The sequence below is a fragment of the Cebus imitator genome, unplaced genomic scaffold (genome assembly GCF_001604975.1).
Source record: "Cebus imitator isolate Cc_AM_T3 unplaced genomic scaffold, Cebus_imitator-1.0 Scaffold563, whole genome shotgun sequence".
Classification (NCBI taxonomy): domain Eukaryota; kingdom Metazoa; phylum Chordata; class Mammalia; order Primates; family Cebidae; genus Cebus; species Cebus imitator.
The window spans coordinates 442,221-464,443 of NW_016107878.1; the positions used below are offsets into that span (position 1 = coordinate 442,221).

Consider the following 22,223-nt stretch of genomic DNA (forward strand, 5'->3'; position numbering starts at 1 on the left):
TTTTTTGAGACGGAGTTTCCCTCTTGTTGCACAGGCTGGAGTGCATTGGCACCATCTTGGCTCACTGCAACCTCCACCTCCCGGGTTCAAGCAACTCTCCTGCCTCAGCCTCTTGAGTAGCTGGGACTACAAGTGCCCACTACCACACCTGGCTAATTTTTTGTATTTTTAGTAGAGACAGGGTTTCGTCATGTTGGGCAGCCTGGTCTCCAACTCAGGTGATCCTCCTGCTCAGCCTCCCAAAGTGCTGGGATTACAGATATGAGCTACCATGCCTGGTCCAAATTTTTTTATTCTGTTTTTAAAATTTATTTTGTAATTTCTAGGAGGTATGTTTGAGCACTGGGCTGTTAAGTGGACAACCTTTGTTTTTTGTTGTTGTTTTCTGAGACAGGTCTTGCTGTGTCACCCAGAATGCAGTGGCGTGATCTCGGCTTACTGCAGCCTCAACCTCTTGGGCTCAAGCGATCCTCCCACTATATCCTCCCAAGTAGCTAGGACTGCAGGCACATGCCACCTGCCTGGCTAATTTATTTTATTTTTTTTGTAGAGACATGATCTCCCTATGTTGCCCAAGCTGGTCTTGAACTCCTGGGCTTATGCAATCCTCCTGCCTTGACCCCCCTAAAGTGCTGAGATTAAAGGCATGAGCCATTGCACTGAGCCTGAGGACAGCCTTTGTGTTCCTTGCCCAAGCATGTGATTAAACGTCATGCTGGCTTCGTGCACTTGCATACATGTGTCGGTGGTAGGTAGGGTTCTGTGGAGCTGTGATGTTCAGATGTGTGCCGTGGGCATTAAACATCTGACTCTGCTGTCACGGCTGTAACTGAGTGTCTGAGAGGGGGTCTTTTCTGTCCTTTATGTTGTGCTTGGGATCCATGTGGAAGCCCTGCAATGTACCAGCACCTTAGCACGGAAAATTTCCAAGTACAAAGATTATTTGTCTGCCTGTAGAGGGCAGTTTCATTTCTTTCACTTCAATTGAGATAAAATTGATTTTAGAAAAAGTGCTTTATTTATTTATTTATTTTGAGACAGAGTCTCACTCTGTCACCAGGCTGGAATGCAGTGGCACAATCCTGGCTCACTGCAACCTCCCGCCTCCCAGCTTCAAGCGATTCTTCTGCCTCAGCCTCCCAGTAGCTGGGATTACAAGTGCGTGCCACCATGCCCACCTAATTTTTTTGAATTGTTAGTAGAGCTGGGGTTTTACCATGTTGGTCAGGCTGGTTTCTAATTCCTGACCTCAAGTGATCTGCCCACCTCAGCCTCCCAAAGTGCTAGGATTACAGGCGTGAGCCACCGCACCCAGCCTAGTGTTTGTTTATAAATGTGAAAAAATTGTTTGTGTTTTCCAGAAAAAGTATTGTGTGAAGACAGTTTAACATTTATGACATTCTTGATTTAAGAATGAAAGTATATTTCTCAGAATTGTTCTCTTCTTCTTAACCCCTGATTTAACTCTAAAGATGTGCTTTTAACTGCTAAATTTACACAGCCAGCGCTTTCACTTACAGAGAACTTAAGGAACCTGGGGAGTTTGGTGGCAAGCTGATTTCAAGTTTCGTAAGACGCAGCATGGTGCGGGCGTTTGGTGCCTGAGATGTGTAGTAATGAACCCGCAAGTCGGGGTTGGCTGTCCCAGAGCCATTTGTCAGCTTTGATAGGGCTTTCACAGTCCTCCTGGAATTCCCTAGTATTATTGAAACTCAGTCTCTTTAAGTAACCTTGCTTTTAAAGTATTCCCTTTTTATTTTCTCCTTTTTGTCTTCATAGTACTTTCTCAGGGTAAGCAGATTCGGGAGGCTTGCTGGGCTGAGTATGGGCAGTCACCAGCCTCAGGCTCTGTGCTGAGCTTCATGAGAGGATCTTTTTATTTTTTTATTTTTGAGACAGACCCTTGCTCTGTTTCCCAGGCTGAAGTGCAGTGGCATATTCACCATTCACTGCAGCCTTGACCTTTATTTTTAGTAGACACAGAGGTCTCACTGTGTTGACCAGGCTGGTCTTGAACCTTGAACTCCTGGCCTCAAGTGATCTTCCCGCCTCCGCGTCTCAAAGTGTTGGGATTACAGGTGTGAGCCATCACACCCAGCCCAAGCATCTTTTTAGTTTTGCATGAGAAATGCTGACTCCATCCATTTCTCATTAGGGTGACCCCACATCCGTCCTCAGGACTCTTCCAGGGTGCCATGGCCATGGAGCATGGAAGGGGCTTTGACTGGGTCATAGAACTGTACTTGTGGTGGTGGTGTTATTTTGTTGCTGTTTTTTGGAGAGAGGGCTGCTCTGTCACCCAGGCGGCAACTGTACCTGTGAAAGCAAGTCTCGTTCACTCTGCAGGGTGCCAGAGGGTTGAAAAGGTCTTATGAAAGCAAAGCAATATATTTACTTTGGACAGTTAAAAGAAAGTACTTCTTCTCTATCCCTTATATACTATTTGATCTGCCAAAACTCACACAGGTTTCTCATTATGAAAGATAACCTTATCATTATGCTATGTCCTAATTATAAAATGTGCATCATTATTCACAAATTATGTGACCTTTTTGCGTTATAGCATTCTAAGTATCAAGTGAAAGACCCAAGTCTGAGATCAGGCGACAAGGAGGAATGTAGTCGTTCATGTAACTAAACAGCCCAGAGGGCCAGGGTGGCATGGTCTCAGCCACCTCCAGGTTCTGGACTCTGCATCCTCTCACTACAGGGGCCTTCTTCCCACGATTGGACCAGCCCCCTCCCCAACACCCCCTCAGAGAAAACAGAGGCTCTAGGGTTCCCACCTGGAGAGCCAGCCCAGGGGTCAGGTCCCATGTTTGGTCTTACAGATCATAGACTGGTGTGATAGGGGAGGGGAGCAAGGACACAGACCAAGGCCTGGGCCCACCACCCAACTGGGATCCCCTCTGCCAGCTCCTTAACTTCCTGCGACTCTCACACACATCCGTCTACCTCCACTGTCTTAACATTGTCTCTACTGTTGCCTCTGAACCCAGAAGCATCTCCATTCTAAAAAAGACTTTATGAAAGCTAGCGATCATTGCCAGGAAGAGGGTGCTGGTGCAGTCCAGGTCAGTGTACACCAGTCTCTAAGTAATAGAAGTAAAGAATGATTTTTTGACCTTGTATTTTTGTTTACAGTAAGTATCTATTGTTAAAAAATGAAGTCTCTGACAAAGTGCCAGGGCTGAGCATAGGCTGAAAACTCTCCTGACTTGGCATTAGTGAAGTCCTCCCTTCTCCTTGGCCCGGCCATGGATGCTCAGGGCTTTAACAGTTAACCGTATTGTTAGCGTTCAGAGCTTTTTCTGTGATCAATGTGGCAGGAATTACCTGCACTACTTCCTAGACCCACCCGTGTGTGATGGAAGCCCTGCTGGCTGTCTTTGAGGAGCATTTGTCCCAAGGGAACAGAAGGCAGGTTTTCAGCCGCCACCTGATGATTGGCGGCACCCTTCCTCCCGCCCCCTTCATTTGGTGTTGGCATCTTGCGATTCCACTTCATAGTCCTAAGGAAAGTCTGCTGCTATTGAAATACATTCAAGAGCCAATATCAAATTTTTTGAAATAAGAGATTCTATGGCATGTCCTACAGAAATTATTACAGAAAAAATGAACTAAAAGCAGCCTAGGAATGTTTAAATGACCTGGGGATATCCATGGGTGCAAACCAAATGTACATGTCCTTTCCATTACAATGACACCTTCTCTCTGAGGCTTTTTATGTTTTTAAACGGTCTCTTTGAAAGCCTTGAAAAATAAGATGAGATTCACCAAGCTTATAGTGTTGTTTCTCAAATACGCATGTTAGACAAAATTATGTGGCGTATTTAAAAATAAGGCATACGGAATATTTACAATCACACAAAGAGATGTGTGGCAGGACTAACCCTGCCTGCCTCTTTGTGGTCAGCAGTGACACATTCTTGCATTCAGGCTCCCCCTGCACTGAGAAAGCTGTTAGCATTTCAGATCTCCTGGGTAGGAGGCCTGTGGAGTAAACCGCAGATGACCCAGTGACTTGATTCAGCAAGTAGTCAGCTACATGGCAGCGTAGAGTAGAGACAGCTATCCGCTACTTGTCTGCTACATTAGATCATAACATTTTAGTGTTAAAAGTCTGCAGTATGGCCGGGCACGGTGGGTGGCTCACGCCTGTAATTCCAGCACTTTGGGAGGTGGAGGTGGGCTGATCACGAGGTCAGGAGTTCAAGACCAGCCTGGCCAGCATGGTGAAACCCCTTCTCTACTAAAAATACTAAAAAAAAAAAAAAAAAAATTAGCCAGGCCGGGTAGTGCACGCCTGTAGTTCCAGCAACTCAAAAGGCTGAGGCAGCCAGGCATGGTGGCTTATGCCTGTAATCCCAGCACTTTGGGAGGCTGAGGGGGTAGATCATGAGGTCAGGAGATTGATACCTGGCTAACAGTGAAACCCCGTCCCTACCTAGAAATAGAAAAAATTATCTGAGTGTGGTGGCACATGGCTGTAGTCCCAGCTGTTCAGGAGCTGGGGCAGGAGAATCGCTTGAACCTGGGAGGCAGAGGCTTCAGTGAGCCAAGATTGCACCACTGCACTCCAGCCTGGGTGACAGAGCAAGACTCTGTCTCAAAAAGAAAAAAAAAAAGGCTGAGGCAGAAAAATTGCTTGAAGCCGTGAGAGTCTGTCTGAAAAAAGCCGAGATCGCGCCATTGCACTCCAGCCTGGGTAACAAGAGCGAAACTCAGTCTCAAAAAAAAAAAAAGGGTGAAGAAAGGAAAAAAAAAAAAAAAAAAGAGTTTTTTAAAAAAAAAAAAAAAAAAAATCTGCAGTATTCTTTTTCCTTCTTCCTTTGGGTAAATGCTGAACATTTTGAAAGATTCTCATTGAGAGAGGCTACTTACTTTGTTTAGACCCAGGTGTGGTTTCCTCTTTCCAGATAGTTGTCTTCCGTTTTTAAAAAGGGAATAGTGATTATTTTCCTTGGATGTCCTATACCGTGGGTGGGAAGACTGCTGGTGTTTTAAAGTTGGTAATAACTCTTTGATTCTGTGAGGGGACGGGGATTCTGTGGAGAATCAGAGGGAGCCAGTCAGTATTTCCTCATTCAGGCACTCTTTGGAGTATACACAGAACTGCTGTGAAATGGATGGTGTTGATAATATTAAAGCTGTAGAAGATTAAAGGAAAATCATGAGAATTTATAGTCATCTGTCAGGCTCTATGGGGGATTGGTTCCAGGACCCCTCCTAAATACCAAAATTCATGGAAACGTAAGTCTCCTATATAAAATGGCATGGTATTTGCATATAATGTAGGCAGAATCTCCCATAGACTTTAAGTCATCTCCAGGTTAACTTAGAATACCTAATGCTATGTAAATGCTATGTCAATAGCTGTTGTACTATATGGTTTTTATTGGTTTTTTCGCCCTGAATATTTTTGATCTGCAGTTGGCTGAATGTGTGGATGTAGAATCCGCAAATACAGAGGGCAGACTGTATACTGTTAGACTTCTGCAAATGCTCATAATTCTTGGTTCACTTCTTAAATATATGCATATAATAGTGGTTCCTTGATTTTGTTTTTGCTGGTTTTAATTTTTTTTTTTTTTAAGAGATAGGGTCTCGCTCTGTTGCCTAGGCTGGAGTGCAGTGGCACAGTCATGGCTTACTGTAGCCTGACCTCCTGTGCCCAAGCAGTCCTTCCACCTCATCCTCCCAAGTAGCTGAGACTACAGGCATGTGTCACCATGCCTGGCTAACTTTTTTTTTTTTTTTGGAGAGATGCATCTCATTTTATTGCCCAGGCTGCTGTTGAACTACTGGTCTCAAGCAGTGTTCCTGCCTCAGCCTCCTGAGTATCCAGGACTACAGGTGTGTGCCACCACACCTCACTAAGTTTTTAAATTTTTTTGTAGAGATGAGGTCTCGCTATGTGTCTAGGCTAGTCTTGAACTTCTGGGCTTAAGTGATCCTCCCATCCCAGCCTCCCAAAGAGCTGGGATTATAGGTGTGAGCTACCATGTCTGGCTGATTCTTTGATTTTCAGTGTCTTCTCCTTTGTAGGCATGAATTGCTGGAGGAAGCCCGGAGACAAGGTTTACCTTTTGCCCAATGGGACGGGCCAACGGTTGTGGTGTGGCTGGAGGTACATCCTTCATTTAATCCATAGTTGTGTGGGTTACATTACATAAACTTGCTGCTCCACCTCGTAGACTGTACCTCACTCTGCTGCCTTCCCCTTTCCGCTTCCAGCTCTGGGTTGGGATGCCAGCCTGGTATGTGGCTGCCTGCCGTGCAAACGTGAAAAGCGGGGCCATCATGTCAGCCCTGTCCGACACAGAGATCCAGCGTGAGATTGGGATCAGCAATCCCCTGCACAGGCTGAAGCTGAGGCTGGCCATCCAGGAGATCATGTCGCTGACCAGCCCATCTGCCCCGCCCACGTCTAGAACGGTACGTTCAGAGACAACTGCATTCTTTGGAAACAGGGAATGCCTCTCCGAAGGTATCACTGCCTGTTAACATTACTTCTCCAGTTCCTTAACAGCACACCAAGCGTAATTCTAATGCAAACTTTTAGCACCAAATACATTAGAACTTTTAATTTTGGGGAATTGGATGGTCAAAAGAAACTTTATTAAATGCTTTTATGAAAGATTGGCTGCAGTGGCATCATACTATAAAAATATGAGGTTTTTTAAAGATAGGAATGTAGTTATTACAAATTTAAATATGAATTTGTCACATTAAAAAAAAATTGGTAGAGATGGGGGTCTCACTATGTTGCCCAGGCTGGTCTTGCACTCCTGGGCTCAAGCAGTCCTCCCACCTCAGCCTTCCAAAGTGTTGGGATTACAGGCATGAGCCACCACACCCAGCCAAATTTCTCAAAATGGAGTCAATCTAAGGGCCTCCTAAAGGAAAAATGTAGTATTTTAAGGACACATTTTATAATTAACATTTTTAAAAAAATTTTTTTTCTTCTTTTTCCAATATACAAACCCTGGCAATAATTAAACATTTTTAATTTCATTTCCTATTTCATGATTCAAACTGAATGAGTAATAAACATTTGTACTATATATAAAGATATTTGCTAAGCCAATTATAGTGTATTTTTAAATGTTATTGGAATATATTATACATGTAGAGAAATGCACATATAAGTGAACAGTTAAATGAATTTGTAAAGTCAACATCATCCCCTGTGTGGTCCAAACCTATGTTGAAAAATGGGATCTGCCCAGGGCTCCGAAGGCCCCCTGCTCCTTCTGAGGCACCTCCCCTTCCCTAGGGGTGAGCAGCTGGCTCCTGACGCCATAGACTGCTCCGTTTGTTTTGTACTTGTATATAAACAAGATTGTGTAGTATTCACTCTTTTGTGTCTGGCTTCTTTCACTTAATGTTATGTCTGCAAATTTATCCATATCATTCCATGTATAAGTAGCATCTTAAGGAGTAAGCTATTGGGAGGCTGAGGCGGGAGAATTGCTTGAACCCAGGAGGTGAAGGTTGCAGTGAGCTGAGGCCACGCCATTGCACTCCATCCTGGGCGATAGAGTGAGACTGTGTCTCGGGAAAACAAAAACAAGAAAACTGTGTCCAGTTCAGCGTACTGGCTCTTCCAGGCTTCTTAGAAGCACCCATCTATTTACTGATTTATTTAAGGTTTTTATTTTTTAGAGGCAAGGTCTTACTGTGTCACGCAGGCTGGAGTGCAGTGGCTCAGTCATAGCTCACTCCAGCCTCAACTTCCTGGGCTCAAGCAATCCTGTCACTTCAGCCTCCCAAACAGTTGGGATTACAGGTGTGCATAACCATGTCCAGCTAATTTCTAAAAACTTTTTAGAGACAAGGTCTCGCTATGTTGACCAGGCTGGTCTGGAACTCCTGGCCTCAAGCAATCTTACTGCCTTAGCATCCCAGAGTGTTGGGATTATAGGCATGAGCCCCATGCCCAGCCAGAAGCATCCATTTAAATATAGCTGACAAACTACTGAGAGATACTTGTTATCCCATCATCACAACTGATCCCTAAGAATTTTTGTATTTTTTGTAGAGATGAGTCTCACTGTGTTACCCAGGCTGGTCTGGAACTCCTGGGCTCAAGCAATCCTTATGTCTCAGTCTCCCAAGTAGCTGTGACTACAGGCATGCACAGCCATGCCTGGAAAAGATCCCTAAAGAATTCTGATTCTCCCTTCCCCATCATTCCAGTTTGTGGACAAATTTTTAAAATAAAAACTAAAGGGGAAAATAAAGATTAGATTACTGGTTGCCGTGTAACCAGTGCTTTACTGTATGTGATTTGTTTGGCCTTTAGGTGTTTTCCATTTGGAGAGCTAAAGACCCTGGGAGCTCATGATTTCAAGCAGTTCACAAATCTGCAAATGTTCATCAAACATGAGCTGTACTCATACAGGTTTTCTTCATGTGGGAAGTCCTTAAGACGGGTTATCCTACTGGAAAAAGTTAAGAACTATCTTAATGAAAACATGAATGGTTATTGGGAGACAAGGGCAGGCCAACTTCTAATTTATAAAGTTCAGATTTTTTACATTGGCTGGATTCCTAGACTTGGCTTTTTGTCTCCTCAGAAGAAAACAAATTCTTTTTTTTTTTTTTTTTTTTTTTGTTTCTCAATTTAGTCTTCCTCTCTTTCAGCCAGTAGCCAAGGCTGGAGTGCAATGGTGCGATCTTGGCTCACTGCAACCACTGCCTCCGAGGTTCAAGCAATTCTCCTGCCTCAGCCTCCTGAGTAGCTGGTATTATAGGTGCCCACCACCACGCCCGGCTAATTTTTGTAGTTTTAGTAGAGATGGGATTTCACCATATTGGTCAGGCTGCTCTCGAACTCCTGACCTTAAGTGATCCACCTGCCTTGGCCTCCCAGAGTACTGGGATTACAGGTGTGAGCCACCGTGCCCGGCCGAAGACAAATTCTTGTTGAGATTTAAAGCCTCACAGACACACTTCTCCAAGGAGCAGGTCAAGGCTGGATTCAGGGCTCCCAGTTACCTTACAAAAAAAGTTTTCATTTATTTATTTTTTCCTTCTTAGTGAAAAAATGATGGTAATGAACAATAAGCCTTGTTCTTTTCTGTTGCTCCAAGAGCTCCTTTGCCATGGCATGCCTTGTGAGCAGTGTCTGATCTCTTCCCCAGTGGTTTCACATAAGAGTAGCCTTGCTGGAAATGAAGGTGCTAAGTGGTTTCTCCTGTATTTATACACTGTCTTCCGTAATGATGGAGAGCACCTCACATAAGGCAAACTCTTCACACCATGTCAAAGTGCAAGGAAAACATCTCCCTCAAGTAGACACGCAGGCCGCTGTGTCTCGTGTCTGGTTCTGATGGCTGCACAGAGCCATCAGCACAGTCTAGCACATCCGTGACCTCTCTGCCCTGTGGCCTGCCTTCAGCCCTTCAGGCCACCACGGAGCATCTGCGGCAGAAAGCCTTCCTGTAGCCAAAGCAAGAGTTTCATCATCTGTTTTAAATATATTGAATCAGTAGTTACTTGAGAATTACTCAGTTTCCAGAAGTACACAACGTGTTTTCTTCTCTTGATATTTCACATACCTCGGGTAAGCATGGCATCTAAAGCTCTGGGCATCATGTGCCCTTCTGCTGTGGTGTGGGCCACACTGTGTTAACTGGGAATGGTTACTCTGTTCGGGCATCTGAACTGAAAAATGAGAAGAGTGAACTTTGCCTCCTCGGCCCCTTCTCTGTGCCTGTGGCTTATGTGTGTGCCCCTCTCCTCTTTGTCACTGCTTCCCTTGCCCTGGATGTGGCTGGTGCACTGGGGTCACCTTAGACCACAGGAAATGTCTGGTTAACACACGAAGAGATGGAAACGCTCGCAGCCACGCCGCAAACGGTTAGTCACGTGCCACAGCCTGCACTCCTCCCGGCGCATTCTCCACCTGAGACCCTCTGGGTTCTTTGCCTTTTTGTTGAAAACAAAAATGTTATTTTCCATTCAGTTGTTCCAGATAAGTATTTCCTTTAGTTATTAGTTGAATGTGTAAGTAGAATTTGTATTTTATTTTAGATTTTTTCCAGGAACTTAAAGTTGGTAGACTCTATTTAGAATAGATTGAATCTAGCTCTCCTATTGGGGAGATCTCAGTTGAGCTCCATGTGGTTGTGTGGCCCTTGCTCCTTCCATGGATGTGCTTGGTGTGGAGAGAGTCTGCTCCTTGCATGAGAAATGGAGATTGTTGGTTTTGCATGAGCTGTGCATGACGCTTTGATAGTCTGAGCTTCCCTCAGTGAAGCTGTGCCTTCCCTGCAGAGTTCCTTTGCCTGCCTTGCTGAGCTCACCAATACTAATAGTTGTGTTCTTTTGCATTCCTAACCACGTAACCCCAGGAAGATGAGGAGGGAAGCTGGGCTCAGGTTGGAGTCTTTCTCTAATATATTCTTCACTACATGTACAGCAGCAAAAAGCAATTGGAGTATGAAAACTTGTGTAATTTACTTTTTTTTGATGTTTATAGCATCTTAATTTATTCAGACTACAGAATTGTTAATGATTTGAAAGCATTGAGCAGGCAGAGCATAGGATTAAAGAGTACGTCTCATGGACAATTTTGAATATTTCTCATATGGCACCATGGCAGTTATTTTTAATTAACATAGATTGCTTTGTTTAACATATGATCTTTTATACAAAGTGGCTTAGGCAGCTTCTGAGATTATGTATGTAATTTCCTGGTAGGGTAACATTATTATTACAAGATATACTGATGGGGAAATTTATATTCTAATAAATTTCCAAAACAAAAAATTGGCATCCTGACTTTTCCTCTATGTCTTTGTGTTGATATTTTACTAAATACTATCCTAGTACTATGTCCATTTAAAGATTTTCTTGTTAATGTAATCCTAAGGAATTAAGCCTCTTTTCAACTACTGTACATTTGGATTTTCAGCTTCTCAATTCTTTAACTCACCAGAAGCTCTCTCCCAACTGTTTTGCATTCTGTGCATTCAGACAGCTTGCCTTAAATACCAGTGCTTCCTTCAGTGCGATGTCACCAGCTTTCTGCGTCAGGGTGTGTGTCTCAGTGGCATATCACAGCCATGAGGCGTGGACAGGCAGCTCTAGAGGCTCTCAAGAATGGATTGGTATCTGAGGCCTTCCAAAGAATCATTATATATCTGAAAAAAATCAAAATGATTGTAAATCATAGTTTTCCTGATTACAAGGTGATAGTTGAAGCAGCTGTTTCCGTCTATTTGCACTCCTAAAATATAGCTGATTATATTGCCTCCCCCCCCCCCCTTTTCCAACAAAATATCTACAGTGTGACTCTGGGCTTTTTTCACCCTTGATTTAAGCATTCTGTGCCTCTCCTCCAGATAAATAACCTTATTAATTATTTAACTTGTTAGATATCTCTTTACAGGACCTGTAATGACCATAAATGAATTATACAGGGTACATTTCATAATGACTTAAATTTCAGTATATTTTCCACCAAGCAGCAGAACTTTGTTAGTACTTCGGTATGAAACTGCCCGAGGCAGAGACATGAAATGTAAATTGAATAGGCTGAACCTTGCTCTTTGCAGTGGAAATAGAAACAAGACCGCGCCGTGCTGATGACTCCAGAACTAGCCAACCTGCAGCCTAGTGGAGGCTTGTATCACTTTCCCTCCTTCCCCTCTTCCAGCTGGGACTGCCGCCTGCTGCCAAGGGCAGTACACAGTGGCCAGCTCCTAAACCAAAGAGAGCTTTGAGCTCCCCCTGGACACTCCGGGGTGGAAAACATCAAGGCATGGTCAGAACCATTTATAACTCATTTAACAAACAGTAAGCGAGTCTGGCTGTGCGGAGCATCTGTGAGCAGGACAGCTGTGGTCCCCCTGTCATGGAGCTCCCATTTTAGGGAGTTCATAAAGCTGGGTTGTACTTGTGACTATTTCAGTGACGGCAGTAAACACTGTGCAGTGGGTATGTCTTCTAGTTCTGATGTTCTCTTGACTGTGAGCTCACCTGGTAAGTTTTTTTTCAGAAGGCTGCTATGGCAGCCCAGGAGAAGAGGTGAGTCTCCCTGGGATGGAACCTGACCCTTCTGGGAGTTTATGTTGTCAGCCACTTCAGGAGGCTGCGCAGAGCATATAATGAGAAAACAGAAACAAGTAGGGTTCTGCTTCCATGCAGTTTTCTATTTAGACAGTTCCTTTGTTTACTTTCCCCATTTAAGAATACATAATCAGCAAGCAAGAAAATGATACCAGATATCCATGCTACACATATCAGGCCTGGGCCAGGCGCGGTGGCTCACGCCTGTAATCTCAGCACTTTGGGAGGCCGAGGCAGGTGGATGACTTTGAGCCCAGGAGTTCAAGACCAGCCTGGGCAACATGGGGAAACCCTGTGTCTACAAAAAATACCAAAATTAGCCAGGCGTTGGTGGCTTGAGACTAGTCCCAGCTACTTGGAGACTGAGGCTGGAAAATGGCTTGAGCCTGGAAAGTGGAGGTTGCAGTGAGCTGAGATTGTGCCACTGCACTCCAGCCTGGGTGACAGAGCGAGGCCCTGTCTCAAAAAATACATAAATAAATATCAGGCCTATAAGATTCAGGTTTAGAAGACTGAAAAAAGCATGGTGACACTGTTAGATATCTTCATGATGGCCCAAAAATGTTTGGCATATTTCTTACTTTCTTTTTAGATAAAGCAGTGAAGCATTATTTTGTATTAGAATTTAAACATTATTTGTTAGAATTTTAGTTTTGCTTCTAGCTTGGACCAAATAACAAATGATGCTGGAAGCCATAGTTTCAAGACCAACATGGTGTTAGTTGAGAGTCACTACCAAGATCCCATAATGTAACCACAGAATTCCTGTGACCCTAACTTAGTCTTCCTCAGCTGGAGACTTCAGGTAGCTCAGGTACCTTCCTCCGATATGTGTGTGTATATAATGTGTTTAGTTCTTGCTCATTGTATACAAATTTTGCATGCATTGTTAGATTTATCCCTGAGGATTTTACAGGTTTTGATGCCATTGTAAATTGGTACTTTTTAAATTTGAATTTTCAGTTCATTGCTAGTATTTAGAAATATAGTTCATTTTTATTGGCCTTTGTATCCTGTAACTTTGCTTAAACCTACTTATTCTGACACCTATTTTGTAGGTTTCTTTTCTACATTGAAAATTGTGTCATCTGCAAATAAAGACAATTTTTTTTTGCAATTTATGTGCTTTTTATTTCTCGTTCTTGACCTATTACAGTGGCTAGGATTTCCAGTACAGTGTTGAATGAAAATGGTGAGAGTAGACATCCTTAGTTTGTCCCTTATCTTAGGAGAAACACATTGCCTTTTTTTAAAGAGATGGAATCTTACTGTGTTGCCCGGGCTGTTCTCAAACTCCTGACCTCAAGTGACCCGCCCACCTCTGCCTCCCAGAGTGCTGGGATTACAGGCAGGAGCCACCATGCCCAGCTGAGCATTCAGTCTTTTACATTAGGTACGATGCTGGCTTTAGGGTTTTTGTAGATGCCCTTTATCCAGTTGAGGCACTTTTTTTTACGTTTCTGGAATGCTCGAAGTTCCATAAATGATGACAACTCTTGTCAAGTGCTTTTTCTGAATCTTCTGAAATGATATGATGATTTTTTCAATCTCTTCATATGGTGAGAGTTTCATTGATTTTTTTTCTTTTCAAATGTTAAATCAACTTACATTTCTAGAATAAGCTATACTTGTCATGGTATCTTATTCTTTTACTATATTCTTGACTTGGCAATGTTCTGTTACGTATTTGTGGATCTGTGTCGGAGGTATTGATCTATAGTTTTGTTACATCTTTGGTTTTGCTCTTGGTAATGCTGGCCTCATAGAATGAGATAAGGTGTTTCAAACTTTTTTTGGAAGACTTCATGTAGAATTGTGGTGATTTATTTATTTATTTTGATAAATGTTTGGTAGAATTAACCAGTGAAGCTATCTTGGGTAGACATTTTTGTATGTTAGAAGATCTATAATTACAACCTCAGGCTCTAGGAGAGGTATGTGTTACCCGTTTTCTCATTAGCTTTGCTAGTTTATTTTTTAAGAAATAAATTGCTTAAAATTGTTCATAGTAGTTCCTTATTCTTTCAGTGTCTGTTGAATCTGTATTGATGTCCCCTCATATATTGTTGTTTTGTTTTTGAGACAGGGTCTCGCTGTGTTGCCCAGGCTGGTCTCAGACATCTGAGCTCAAGCTGTCCTCTCACCTCAGTCTCCTGAGTAGCAGAAGTTACAGGCATGGGCCACCACATCTGGCTTTAGTCCTTTACGCCTGCGTGCCTGCCTGCCTTCCCGCCTTCTCTCTCTTTCTTTCTTCCCTTCTTTCTTTCTCTCTCTTTCTTTCTTTCTCTCTCTCTTTCTTTCTTTCTTCCTTTCTTCCTCTCTTTCCTCTCTTTCTCTTTCTCTCTCTCTCTCTCTCTCTCTCTCTCTCTCACTTTCTTTGTTTCTTTCTCTCTTTTCTTTTCTTTTCTTTTCTTTTTTTCTTTTGCAGGGTCTCGCTCTGTTTTCCAGGCTGGAGTGCAGTGGCACTATCTCGGCTCACTGCAGCCTGCACCTCCTGGGTTCAAACAGTTTTCCTTCCTCAGCCTCCCGAGTAGCTGGGATTACAGTCATGTGCTACCACACCTGGCTAATTTTTGTATTTTTAGTAGAGATGAGGTTTCGCCATGTTGACCAGGCTGGCTGCCTCTTTCATTCTTGATAGTGGTGATTTATGTCTTCTGTTTTGTCTTATCCAGTCCTGTTGGGGTTTGTTAATTTGATTGATATTTATGAAGTACTAGATTTTCATTTCACTGGCTTATTTGCTATTATTTTTCTGTTTTCTGTTTCATTGATTTCTGCTTTTTTACTTCCTTCTGCTTGCTCTGGATTTTATTTGTTTTTCTAGTTTAAGCTTTTATTTCGTTTTTTTTTTATTTTGAGACAGAGTCTGGCTCTATCCCCCAGGCTGGAATACAGTGGCACGATCTTGGCTCACTGCAACCTCTGCCTCCCAGGTTCAAGCCATTCTCCTGCCTCAGCCTCCTGAGTAGCTGGGACTACAGGCCTGCACGACCATGCCCAGCTAATTTTTGTATTTTTAGTAGAGATGGGTTTCACTGTGTTGGCCAGGCTAGTCTTGAACTCCTGACCTCATGTGATCCACCTGCCTTGGCCTCCCAGACTGCTGGGATTACAGGTGTGAGCCACTGCACCTAGTCTAATTTAAATTTTTAAAAGCAGACTCTTAGATCACTGAATTTCGAGGTCTTTCTGCATTGATAATCCTTTGACATGGTTTTTGCTCTCAGAATATTGCTCTAACTGTTCCTCACAATTTTTGAATATATTGTTTTTATTTTCTTTCAATTAAAAATATATATATTTTTTCTTTCAATTAAAAATATATTCTGGCGGGGCCAGTGGCTCACGCCTGTCATTTTAGCAGTTTGGGAGGCCAGCGTGGGTGGATCCCTTGAGGTCAGGAATTGGAGACCAGCCTGGCCAACCTGGCAAAACCCTGTCTCTTCTAAAAATACAAAAATTAGTCAGGTGTGGTGGCTCATGCCTGTAATCCCAGCTACTCAGGAGACTGAGGCGGGAGAATCACTTGAACCTGGGAGATGAGGTTGAGGTGATCCAAGATCATGCCACTGCACTCCAGCCTGGGAGACAGAGGAAAGACTCCATATCAAAAAAAAAAAATATATATATATATATATTTATATATACAGTATGCTAATTTTCAAATATTTAGTGGGGGGTTCTAGATAGCTTTTTATCATTGATTTCTAATTTAATTCTGTTGCAGTCAAGAGAATGTACTTTGATTTCAGTCTCTTTAAATATGTTGAGATTTGTCTGTCTTGGTGAAAATCTATACAGACTTTAAAGGAATATCTATTCTCTTGTTGAGCGGAGTGCTCTATAAAGCATCAGTTAGGTCAAGTTGATTAAGTGTTGTTTGTTTAGGTCTTCTATATTATTTTTTTTCTCTTTTTGCTTCTTTAATCAGTTGTTATGAGAAAGAAGTGTTGAGTTTTTTCGACTACAAATGTGGATTTCCCATTCAGTCCTGTTGGTCGTTGCTTTATCTCTTTTCTAAAACGATTTTTTAACACACTTGTACTGATTTTGAAATAGATTCTGTTTAGGAAAACAAAGTGTTAAAAATAAAATGTAAACCAATCAGAGATCATCTCAGTAAGTAGAGTTGAATCGAGCCTTCAAACTTGTTCATGAGTCGTGATCAATCTTTGTTCTCATATTATTTTCTTAAAAACTGTTTCAGAGAGGAAATTTGTAGCCAGGTACACTTTTTTGTAGTTTGATTAAAAAGTTAAATTTATCACAATGAAGCATCTATTTTTAATGTTATGATTCCTTTTGTATAAAAATTTTACTAACAAATTTAAAAGGCGAGAAGAAGAGATCAGATTATTTTGAAATTATAAAATTATCATTAGTTTAGCCTTTGAGAATATATGTAAGAAATTAAAAATTCATTTTAAAAATTATTTAAACTGCTTTTGAGATTTCCTCCGTAAGTGACCTTTTCCACTTATCAAAAGCAGACACTTGCCTACGGAGACATGAACCACGAGTGGATTGGCAACGAGTGGCTCCCGAGCCTGGGCCTCCCCCAGTACCGCAGCTATTTCATGGAGTGCCTTGTGGACGCCAGGATGCTGGACCACCTGACCAAGAAAGACCTTCGAGGGCAGCTGAAAATGGTCGACAGCTTTCACAGGTAACTTAATATAGGTAGTTCTTACTAATTGACTAAGATTTTTCACTGTTACCATCTCTAAATCTGCTCTCTTTTTTTGCAAATAGAAACAGTTTCCAGTGTGGAATTATGTGCCTGAGAAGGTTAAATTATGACCGGAAAGAACTGGAAAGAAAAAGAGAAGAAAGTCAGAATGAAATAAAAGGCCAGTACATGACGTTTAATTGATTCTGTTCACTCCCACCTGCTGGTGTATTCGCAGCCTCAGTGACTTCCTATTTCTCAAAAAATGAAGAAAGGCTTTAAGTGGAAACTAGTCTAGTGTCATTGCAGAGGAGGGCTGGATGCAGATGAGTGCTTTGAGATCCTCTTCCACAGCCAGAGGACTTTGGCCTGTGCTCTCACACATCAGTCTGGAGGTGAAGTGTCTCGGGCTAGTCACTCCCTGTGACTTGAGAGCTTTCCTTTGTCGTACCCTAAGTACTCCTCTCCGAAATGCTGTTCCACACTGCTAGATAACAACAGAGCCAAGCTCGCTTGATTATTCAAGTGGGAGAAATATGACTAGGGGCTTATTCGGGGGGTTCAGGAGCACAAGAGAGGACTGTACAGTTCTGTTCCCAGGGTGGAAGGAGAGGCAGCATGCGCATTTCAGCCGGTCCTTGTGGAGGAGCAGGAGCTGCCTAGAGTAAGGAAAGGGCATTGCAGTTAGAAAACACAGGCCAGGGAGGTATCAGAGGACGTGGACGTTCATCTAGAAGACATGGTGTTCTCTTCTCTGTTGGAGAGCCCTCACTCGGTGCGCCTCTGTGGCCATGGACAGAAATTTATTTATTTTATTAATTTAATTTTTTTCTTTTCTTTTCTTTTCTTTTCTTTTTTTTTGAGACAAGGTCTTGCTCTCTAGCTCATGCTGGTCTGGAGTACAGTGGTGTGATCACAGCCCGCTCACTGTAGCCTTGAACTCCTGGGCTCAAGTGCTCTTCCTGCCTTAGTCTCCATAGTAGCTGCTGGGACTACAGGTGTGCTCCACTGTGCCTGGATTTTTTTTTTTTTTTTTTTTTTTTTAGTGTTTCAGGGGTGTGTTTTTTTTGTTTTTTTTTTTTTTTTTTTTTTTTTTTTTTTTTTTTGTTTTTTTCCCCTTTGACTGGATTTTTTTTTTTTTTTTTTTTTTTTGTAGAGACAGGGTCTCGCTATGTTGCCTAGGCTGATCTTGAACTTTTGGGCTCAGGAGACCCTCCCATCTTGGCCTTCCAAAGTGTTGGGATTACAAGTGTGAGCCACCACACTCAGTCAGAATTTGCTTTTTAAAGTTAGATAGTAAACACTGAGCTCAGAGTAATGTCTCCCAGAATTCTTGGAATGCAAGGAAATCACTACTAATAATGATAAGAAGAGGCAAGTCTCACTGAACAGTGAGGAGGTGCCGGTATTCTCTGCCGTCAGGAGTTGGCTTATTTAATCTTTGCCGTAGCCCTGTCAGTCTGAGTGCTGTTTCATCCCCAGTTCTTACTAAGAAAGAAACTAAGGATAAAGATACAGTTGGATGGCCCCATTGAAGGCAAGTCTACTCATGATTGAGTTCATGTGAACCATGAGGAAAATGCTCAGTTGACATTTATACAATATGTGTATATGTATGGACTTTATCCAGAACAGGGCATTGGAAATGAAATATGCCATCTGTTTTGTTTTCTCTATCTGTTTTGCATCTTTTTACAATAGACAGAAACTGTCTTTGGAAGTGATTAGTGATCATTTGCATATACTTTTATAGAGTGGCTATTTTTAGATCTAATAGAGCAAAATTAATGTTTTATTAATTTGCATAAGATAAGCTATTATGGCCAGACCTGGGAGCTCATGCCTGTAATCTCAGCACTTTGGGAGGCCAAGGCAGGAGGATTATCTGAGCCCATGAGTTGGAGACAAGCTTGGGCAACATAGTGAAGCTGTCATTACAAAAAATTAGCTGGGCTTGGTGGCACATGCCTGTAGTTCCAGCTCCTAAGGAGGCTGAGGTGAGAAGACCACTTGAGCCCAGGAAGTTAAGACTGCAGTGAGCTCTGGTGGTACCAGGCTGCACTCCAGCCTGGGTGACAGAGTAGGACCTTGTCAACAAAAAGAGAGAGAGAGAGAGTGCGGTGGCTCAGGCCTGTAATCCCAGCACTTTGGAAGGCTGAGGTGGGCAGATCACCTGAGGTCAGGAGTTTGAGACCAGCTTGGTCAACATGGTGAAACCTCATCTCTACTAAAAATACAAAAACTAGCTGGGCATGGTGGCGTGCACCTATAGTCCCAGCTACTCGGGAGGCTGAGGCAGGAGAATCACTTGAACCCAGGAGACTGGTTGCATTGAGCCGAGATCATGCCCTTGCACTCCAGCCTGGGCAACAAGGGCAAAAAAACTCCGTCTCAAAAAAAAAAAAAAGATTTTCTGCAGAGTCTGTAATATGCTGGATGACATTTTTAAGTTTCTCTCATTTTAAAATGAGACAAAGACTTCAAGATTAGAAATGAGAGATTTCTGTTGAATTGAGCAAAGTGTTTATATTATTATGAAGCCAGCTCCATCCCTGATGAAGTATTTCAGAAGACTGTGTTCAAGTTCTTGCAGTCCTCTGGCTTCTGATCCCTGGATCCTCATCATTTTCTGTTCTCTAGAAATAATAACTTCATTCCTCTTGTGCTCATTGGAAGGATGAATTCTAATAGGAGAGTTTCCCTGAGAATGGAGCAGGGGCAGGACACCATTGTCTGAGTGCAGCAAGTGGTTGTGAATTCAGCAGTGTTTGTCAGGAGCCGAAGGATTAGGAACTATGGTAGGAATCTTTCTCCTGCATTACAGGGTACCTGTGATAAAGATGACTTTCTGAAGCCACTTTTAGAATCGTCTTCATTCTTTTGCAGATGTGCTTGTTTGGAGCAATGATCGAGTGATTCGCTGGATCCTGTCAATTGGCCTTAAAGAATATGCAAACAATCTGCTAGAGAGTGGTGTTCACGGAGCACTTCTGGCCTTAGACGAAACCTTTGACTTCAGCACCCTGGCCCTGCTGTTACAGATCCCGACACAGAACACACAGGTGACACCAAGCCGGTCCATGTCTCACTCACAGTGTTCAGTTGGCGCCCTGACGATAAACAGTTATTCGAATAGAAAGAAAACTTAACTAGTTGTCTGAGGTTTTTTTTTTTTTTTTTTGGTCTGTCTTTCCCTTTTCTGTTGGAAGCAGTGAAAGTCCTGCAATAAACCAGATAAGGAGGATCTTTCATTCCAGCCCATGTGCTCAGAAGAGAGACATAGATTATTTAGTTCTTAAATGGAAGGAGAGGTATTGTTAGGTGTGCCACATGCAGATTTTAGTAATTTTGTTTTTATGGGTAATTGCCTTATGTAATTCTTTTTGACTCATGGGCTCATTTGAAAAACAGGGAACTTTCATTACTCTACAGAACATTAATGTGCCAGGCGACGTGGCTCGTAGCCATAACCCCAACACTTTGGGAGGCCCAGGCAGACAGTTTGCTTGAGTCCAGGTGTTCGAGACCAGCCTGGCCATCATGCTGAAGCTCTGCCTCTACAAAAAGCACAAAAAAATTAGCCAGGTGTATTAGCACATACCTATACCCCCAGCTACTTGGGAGGCCGAGGCAGGAGGATCACTTGAGCCCTGGAGGGGGAAGTTGTGATGAGCTGTGATTGCACCACTGTACTCCAGCCTGGGCAACAGAGTGAGACCCCATCCCAAAAGAAAAAGAAAAAGAACATTGAATATCTTTTGCCAATACCCCTGAGCACCCCACACAGCATACCTTTGTTATTATGACTCCAAGGATCGTGGACCCCTTTCCCCAAAGGTCCATCCATAGACTTCGCGTTAGAAGCCCTGATTTAAAATACGATTATGGTTCCATGTAGTCATAGCAGTGAGGGAGTTGGTTTTTTGTTTGTTGGTTGGTTGGTTTTGTTTTGTTTGAGATGGAGTTTTGCTCTTGTTGCCCAGGCTGGAGTGCAATGGTGCAATCTTGGCTCACGGCACCCTCCACCTCCCAGGTTCAAGTGATTGTCCTGTCTCAGCCTCCCAAGTAGCTGCCACCATGCCTGGCTAATTTTTGTATTTTTACTAGAGATGGGATTTCGCCGTGTTGGCCAGGCTGGTCTCAAACTCCTGACCTCAAGTCATCTGCCTGCCTTTGGCCTCCCAAAGTGCAGAGATTACAGGCGTGAGCCACCACGCCCAGACCCTAATTTTTATAGTTTTAGTAGAGACAGGGTTTTACCATGTTGACCAGGCTGGTCTTGAACTCCTGACCTCAGGTGGTCTGCCCGATTCAGCCTCCCCAAGTGCTGGGATTACAGGCATGAGGCACCACACCCAGCCAGCAGTGAGGGAGTTTAAGTCTTGGTTTAAAAAACATTTATGATGCTAACACCCTTTAAATTAGATTTGGTGAAAGTTTTATTTGTTATTCTTTGGTTATTTCAGGCTCGTGCTGTCTTGGAAAGAGAATTTAACAACCTTTTGGTCATGGGAACTGATAGAAGGTTTGATGAAGTAAGTTTTTGGCCTCATGTTCTTTAAATGTGTATGAAATGTGTGTAAATGTTTAAATGTGTGTGAAATATAAGTTGTTGTTATACTTGGGGCATCTTATAGCTAGGCAGTCTCTCTGGATGCTAGAAGTTAGGTTTTTACTCCTACAAATTTATTAACAGAAGCCTTTAAAAACTAATACCTTAAAGAAGGTAGTTTTTTTTTTTTATTTTTGCTATTTAATTTTTGACACTTCCCTCAAAAATGGTTTTCACATCACCAAACATTGGTTGCAGCTTAGGAACAGAGTCTGTAAGCTGGGTTTGGGGGCCACCGGATATCCTACTGCAGTCCAGAGTGTGCCTCCCACGCCCCTCGGCATTGGTCAGGGACGGCGTGTTTCAGAAGTATATTAAAAACACAAAATGTTAGTTTCCCCTTAAACAAAACCATGACTCATTTGTTCCACACTATTAGGAGTCTCTTAATTGGACCTCAAGAAAACTTGAGTTTGACAGAGAGAATAGAAAGCCACATCTAAAGATGAAGCACTTGGCCATATCCTGGCATACGATAGAATTGTTTATAGCTTAAAACTTGTTTTTAGAGCTGCACATGGTGGGGGCACACTCGTAGTCCTCGCTACTTAGGAGACAGGCGGGAGGATGGCTTGAGCCCAAGAATCTGAGGCTACAGTGAGCTATAATCACAGCACTGCATTCCAGCCTGGGCAACAGATTGAGACCCTGTCTGTAAAAAATAAATAAAAATGAAAAATAAACTTTTTAAGATAAATAAAAATGTATTATGTAGCAAGAAACTGATTCCTGCAATGTAAGAAGTAGAACATAATGCTGGGTAGAAGGAGCATCCCCACGGCTCAGCACGCACCTCACTCAGCCGTGATGCTGGGTAGAAGGAGCATCCCCACGGCCCAGCACCCACCTCACTCAGCC

At 42.8% G+C, this 22,223-nt stretch overlaps 1 protein-coding gene across 11 annotated transcripts in view; it reads left to right on the forward strand.

The window, feature by feature from the left end:
* Positions 1-22,223, forward strand: part of PPFIA1 (PTPRF interacting protein alpha 1) — a 121,947-nt gene that overhangs the window by 92,691 nt on the left and 7,033 nt on the right. For 4 of the 11 annotated variants that reach the window (XM_017515856.2, XM_017515859.2, XM_017515864.2 and 1 more), the window contains 8 exons: positions 6,049-6,130; positions 6,238-6,438; positions 9,805-9,867; positions 10,362-10,388; positions 16,572-16,750; positions 16,837-16,934; positions 19,640-19,815; positions 21,220-21,288. In XM_017515856.2, the coding sequence (XP_017371345.1) occupies positions 6,049-6,130; positions 6,238-6,438; positions 9,805-9,867; positions 10,362-10,388; positions 16,572-16,750; positions 16,837-16,934; positions 19,640-19,815; positions 21,220-21,288 (895 nt within the window). The remainder of the gene's footprint in view (positions 1-6,048; positions 6,131-6,237; positions 6,439-9,804; positions 9,868-10,361; positions 10,389-16,571; positions 16,751-16,836; positions 16,935-19,639; positions 19,816-21,219; positions 21,289-22,223) is intronic. The other 7 variants (XM_037734003.1, XM_017515858.2, XM_017515860.2 and 4 more) reach the window with 4 other exon arrangements.